At 35.7% G+C, this 6,952-nt stretch overlaps 1 protein-coding gene across 1 annotated transcript; it reads right to left on the reverse strand.

The window, feature by feature from the left end:
- Positions 1-1,961: 1,961 nt before the first annotated feature.
- LOC131659353 (uncharacterized) lies at positions 1,962-4,420 on the reverse strand. Its single transcript, XM_058928559.1, has 3 exons — positions 3,683-4,420; positions 2,887-3,527; positions 1,962-2,184 (listed from the first exon to the last, which is right to left on the reverse strand). Exons 1-3 carry the CDS (start codon positions 4,418-4,420, stop codon positions 1,962-1,964), a joined length of 1,602 nt encoding a protein of 533 aa, XP_058784542.1.
- Between the last annotated feature and the right edge of the window lie 2,532 nt (positions 4,421-6,952).

The raw sequence follows: 6,952 nt of genomic DNA on the forward strand, positions 1-6,952 counted from the left end.
AAAGTAAACTTTTTAGGGAAGAATCAATGTCAATTGGATATCCTGATTTTTCACTTTGTTTCCAACCATTGTCCAACTCCAATGCTAGTTGATATCCATCCTGTAATAATGATAAAACATGTCAATGATATTTTTGAGTTCATCTTAACATTGATCAGATTAAATAGTATGTAACACCGATACTCTTCAATGATGTAAGAAACCTGATAAACAAGTAATAAGTCAACTACGAGGCAGAATCGAATCCCCCGTAGCTTTATGTTGAAAGTATTTTGGGTAAATAATTTCTAATATATCGTATCCACAGAGACTGAGTAATATTGCTGTCGTTCTATAGTCGAATTATAATGAGTTAGGGAAAAGTATTGGTTTTAATTGTTTGTTCTTAAATTGCATATAACAGAATAATAATTAAATGGTAAAAACAAAGCTTAAAGACGAATAACAATGGTGAATGAACATGTTGAGTTCTAGGGTTCATCAACCTATTCACATACAACAATCAATTAATCCATGAGTGAACATTATTTAAGTTATTATCTTCATTCATCCTCAAAACTGATATTATGTCTAATGATCAATCTAGAACCACCTCTACCGGTATGATATTCGATCTCTCAGAATAACTATAAAGATAAAGGGAGTTAACCACAATGATTTATGAAAACTTCTTCAAAATCTCATCTCTGAGTATTAATCAATAAGTCAATGTAAAAACCTAGGGCAAAAGTATAAACCCTATCTCTCGATTGATAGTACAATAATGATATAAAATAAAAGCAAGGTTTTTCACTGATAATAAAACTTAAACAATTGTTCACAGGAATTAATCAAAGTAATTGCATCTTCATAGGTTAAATACTACCTTAAAGTCAACACAATAGGGTTTAGCTCTCCATAGCCATGAATAGGGCTGTTATCGGTCCGGTTCGGTCCGGATAAATGATATCCCGCTTCATGGACCGAAAACTTATCCGGGTAAACCGGGACCGGTCCAGCACAGTGATGGTTAAATTTTTGGACCGAAACCGATCCAACAATTTCGGGTAACCGAAGACCGAATCGAATTAGATCTTTTTTAATAAAATAACCGAAACCGGACCGTTGTTGTTGATCGGGTAACCGGACCACCCGATACACAAAAAAAAAATTAATGAAATTTCATGTTTATTTATGGGTTTCCCAACTGTACATGAAATGAAACTAATAATTTTACATGTGAAATTAACAAGCAGCAGCATTTCATAATCACTCATATAATATTCCAACTTATATAATATACCAAGACAAATATTGATGTTTTGGTAACAGGCTACCAAAGATAATTGTATCAAAAATACATGAGGTTTCAAAATGACAACCAGCAGCAGCATTTCAAAATGATAAGTCAAAAGAAACTCAAAAGATCATTACATTTCATAATGCCTCAGAACAATCTCATCATTGGCATTGTATTCAACTTCAAGTTGCAGCAGCAGTAAATGAAACACCAAAATCTTCACCAAAATGATATGTCAAAGGTTCATCTTGTGGCTCCTCAAGCTACAACACAAATTTGAAAAGTATTAGTTAAGATAGAATAATAATAAACATCTATTAGTTAGAATTGAAAGAAGACATGAAAAATAAACTTACAATAGAAGCAGTGCACCCCTTCTTTATTCCATATTTCTCCTTCACCCAATCACCTCCACAAACCACCATTTCAACTGTCTTAGTTTTCATAGAAGATCTTTTCGGATCAATAATCCTTTTCCCAGCACTAAAAGTTGCTTCTGAAGCAACAGTAGTAACTGGAACAGTTAGGATATCCTTTGCCAATTTACTAAGAACAGGATATTTGGCCTCATTTCCCATCCACCAAGTTAAAACATCAAATTTAGCATTAGGGGGAACTTTCAAAGGAGGCTCCTCAAAATATAATTCAAGGTCAGATTTGGAATTATTACCCACAACAGTTTCTAAAAACATTTCAAGTTCCTCCTTCCCAATCCAGAAGTAGATCCTACTTCTGGAGATTCAGATGCAGCAGTAGGGGTAGTTGCATCATTGGTTCCATAGGAATCTTGATACAATTGGAAGAGGGTACTTAAATTTTCAGACAACTGTTGTTGATATGTATCTGATTGAGTGGGATTTGGATACAAAAAGGGGTATACCCATTTGATGAAGATCATCTTATACCTATTGCATAAAATAAAGTATAAGGTAACAACAATGGCCTCAGAATAATTCATTAGGAAAGGCAACATTAACAATTAATGACCTCAGAATTATTGTTCATCATTGGCAGCATTAACAACTAATGAGGTAACAGAATAGGCCACAAACCCAACTAAAGTCACCAAGAGGTAACAGAATAGGCCTCAGAATCTTGAATTCTAATAATACAGATCAAGAAAACATGTCATCATAGGCACTATTAAACCACAACTAGCAAGGCAACTTAAATGAGAAAATAGGCACTATTAAGTCACAACTCACTAATATGCATATCAACAAAACAATCCATCATAGGCCTCAGGTAATCATAATTCATAATTCATACAATTCAAGAAAAGATTTCATCATAGGCACTATTAAACCACAAGTCCACAACCAGCAAGGCAACTTAAATGAGCCTATCAAGAACAGGATTACAGGATCCATCATATGCCTCAGCTAATCATAAATAATTCATACAATTCCAGAAAAGATTACATCATAGGCAGGCAGTAGGCACTATTAAACCACAACCAGCAGCAAGGCAACTTAATAAGACACAATTAAGTCACAACTCACTACTATACATATCAATAACAGGATACCAATCATTCATATCAAGATCAGAGAATTTTAATCATGCCTCAGATAATAATCATACATCATATGCTAAGATGTTCATACCTTGGATCAAGAACTGCACCAATAGAAATCAATGTATTGGACTCTGACCAATACTTGTCATATTTCAACTTCATTTCACTAGCAAGGGCCTGCAACTGAGGATTATGTGAGATTCTTGAAGGATTATCAAGTAAAACCTTCACTCTGTAAAGCTCAGACAAAAACAGATTAGCAGTAGGGTAAGATGTGCCACTAATAATTGATGTCACATCAGCAAAAACCTCCAAAAACTTGCAAATATCATGAACATCTTCCCAATCATTTGCATCAGGCAAAAAACTGAGAAATGCACCATTTTCCTCAGCATATCTAGGCCACACTTCTCTGTAATGGTATGCAGTAGACAACATCAACCAAGTTGAGTTCCACCTAGTCTTTGTATCCAACACTTGCATTCTGCCTTCAAGTTGCAACTCATCAACAATCTTTTTGAATGATTTGCATCTTGTTTCAGAATTGAGCAAGTATTTGACACCATTTCTTATCTTATCAACAGACACCTTAATCATATCAAGCCCATCCTGCACCAACAGATTTAAGATGTGTGCACAACACCTTACATGAAATAACTTACCACCTAAGGGTAAATTTCTCCTACCAGAATAATCCCTCTTCAACCTAGCAATGCAATTATCAATTCCCTGCACAAAACCTCTCCAGAATGTGGTGGTGGCACATTCTTAAAAGATAAAACTCTTTTATGAAGCTGCCATTTTGAATCAATGAAATGACCAGTCACAGTCATATAGCCTATCCTTTGTTCACCAGACCACCACAAGTCAGTGGTGAGACTGACCCTATTAATCAAAGCCATAGACCTTTTCATTTTAATTCTCTCAGCCTCATAAAATGTCTCACAATCAAACTTAACCTGTTGCCTAGTAATCTTTTTGTACCATGGATAAATCTCTTTTAGAAACTCATTAAAAATAACACCTTCCATAACAGAAAAAGGAAATTCATGACCTAGAATCATGTGTGCTGCAATTTCTCTAACCCTAGCATGATTATATGTCCAAGTAGCTAAACTAGGAGTATTATCACCTATGTTTAATCTAGACTGAGCAAACTCTTTCTCATTATTTCCTTTCAACCTTAACCTTCTCTGAATACAAGCATCTAAATGTTTCTTACCATTAGAGGTACTCTTCCACTTTGAATCATATGTGTAAAGCTTTCCACACCATCTGCACTTCCACTTCTTAATGCCATCTGGACCTACAATCAGCACCATTTCAGAATGAACAGCAGATTTTTTGGGACGAGGAGCTCTACCATCAGCATTTCTCTGACTCTGGGAACTCTGAGCTTGGGCAACTTGAGGGGTTGAAGCATCAGTGTTTGTGTTTGTATTATTTTGAGTAGGGGTCTGAGTAGTAGTATTATCAGTGGGGTTGGTTTGAGTAGTTGTATCACTCGGAACTGGAACCTCCATATCCATCAACTCACCAATCTCTAAATTACCTCCATCCGTTGTCTCCTCTTCCCCGATGTCACCAAGCAACAACTCAATATCAATAAGATCATCCACCATTGTTGGAGGAGTCAATGATGAATCTTGAAATGACATGGAAGAAAATACAAAGAATTAAACAATAATATAATAGTAAATTGTAACAAAACCCAACAACAGAAGCCCAACTTTATTTAGAACAGTATAAGAAAACCTAATCGAGCTTTATTATCATTTACAAATCAAAAAAACTCAGTATAAGAAAACCCTAACGATTTATTAATCTTAATCAAACTTGAAAATTGAAATAGGCAAAACTTAGGTCAAAATTGTAACATGCATTTCATTTATAAAAAATTTAGGTCAAAACAAATTAGGGCAAAACAAAATAAGGCAAAACACCAACATACTATGGAACGAAGCATCAAACCTAACATGCAAACATGGTAAATAGCATGAAATTTATGTGAAATATAACAATACAAAAAGATTGAATACATTACAGTTATACGAAGAAGATACTCCAAGATATCTCTCTGAAACAGATACACGAAATCACGATTCAAGAAGAAGTAAAAACAATAACTAGTGTGTGAGGATGAGGAGTTATCATCGGAGACAAGGAGGGGAAGAGGAGGCCGTCGGAGGTGGCTGAGGTAGAGACATGGGAGGAGGAGAGGAAGAGAGACACGTGAGTGAGAGAGGGAGGAGAGGACCAGAGGAGTCTGAGACTGAATGAGAGAGAGGGAGTGGGAAAAAGTGAGGAAATGATGTACCAAAGATATTTATATTTTTAATTTCGGTTACTCATTGGATATTTGGTCCGGTTCTTCATTTTGGATTCGGATATTTTTTTTATCCATTACTGTCCCATTCACTGTTTCGGTCGGTCCATTGGACCAGTTCCAGCGGTTCGGATCCCGGTCCGGTTCTCGGATCCGCATTCCCAAATACAGCCCTAGCCATGAAGAACACACAAGGTTTCATGGAAGGATTCATCTTCATCAAGGGAATGTCTTCAATTGATGTTGAATTCTCCTCCGGAAGTTATTGTTTGCTCTGGAATAGGATTGCTCTCAGAAATTCGTTCACCAAAAGATCTCCCTCTTATGAGGATTAGGGCTTCTATTTATAACAATTTATCCTTGTAACGCAGCCATCGCGCCTCGGCACATATTGGCGCGGCGCGAACCCAAGTCAGAAGGGATGGCGCGTCTCGCTCCTTATTGGCGCGGCTCGGCCTTTGTTTCACCTTCCTTCTTTGTGATTCTTCCTCTATAGAAGCTCTACACCTACGTGTTTCTTCGTCTTTACTTCTAAACTTCAATATCTGCACAAATAACACCCAAAGTGACGCAAGTTGTTCTACAGTTAGCATCGAACCTCTAAAGTTCAATTCTAACCATAAAATCCTTAAAAAGCACAAGATATGTTCACTTTCAGCTCAAAAGGTAGTTAATTTGACAAATAAAAACACTACTAATTTACTCCTAACAAACTCTCCCCAACTTAGAGTTTTGTTTGTCCCTAAACAAAATTACTTACCTCAATGAATACAACAAAACACACCAACAATCATGCAACGAGTTTTCCAAAAAAAAAGTTTTTCAAGTGGTTCAATTCAGTAACCAAGTCAGATACTCTTCCTCTCCCTGCAAACTCAGAACACACATGAAACATATTTTGAAAGGAAATTACCTCCAGAAGTTCAAAACACTACACAACCACAGTTGAATCAGCAATAATCACTCTCATCAAAAAGTATGATGACTAAAAGAGGGGTTAAACACTCATCCAAACAATTAAATCAACAAAAATCCATATCATACGTTCACCATAGTGTTAGCATCAAGTCCTGTGGAATCTGAGAATTAGAAGGTCTTTCCAGGGTTGTAATGTGGTTTAGATTCAAAGAAAAGAAGATAATCAAGGGTTGTTCCTATTCTAGGGAAGCATCCGAATCATAACTCCTTCCTTTTTCTTTATACCTTTAACTTTCTCACCCATTCCTCTTTTTCACTCGTAGCTCAATGTTTCTCTTTTTTTTTCAACAACTGTTTACTTTCAAACGTTGTTCTTCTTTTGTTTCTTCTCTTTTTTTTTCAAGCTACGAATTTCTTTCGTTCTTTGCAAATCACCACTTATACTTACTCTTCTTTTGATTATGACTCTCCCCAACTTGGAGATCAACCTGTATCTAGATTCTATGAATGCTCCCCTACTTTCTATGATGGTCAAAGAGAAAACACATCACCAAAGTTTATGGTTGAAGGCAATGTTTTAAAACCCGGACCAGTGATCAACCCGGTCATGATACTAGATTAATGGGTCATTGGTCGAACCAGTGGGTTACTGGTTGAACCGCATGACTATGAACTCGGTATTTATTAAAAAATATGATATAATTTAATATTTAAAAAGCATGTATATACTATTTAATTATTTAATTTTAAATTGTATATATTTATTTATTATTTATTTTAAATAAATCAACTTTAAGTTATAGTAATTATAATGTGTTTGCTAACTTTGACATCAAACTGTATGTATTCTAATGGCACTTACTACTTCACTAATTTCAAAGAAGCGGAGTTCGATTCTGGTGGCTTGCAT

Source organism: Vicia villosa, linkage group LG3, assembly GCF_029867415.1.
Source record: "Vicia villosa cultivar HV-30 ecotype Madison, WI linkage group LG3, Vvil1.0, whole genome shotgun sequence".
Lineage (NCBI taxonomy): Eukaryota > Viridiplantae > Streptophyta > Magnoliopsida > Fabales > Fabaceae > Vicia > Vicia villosa.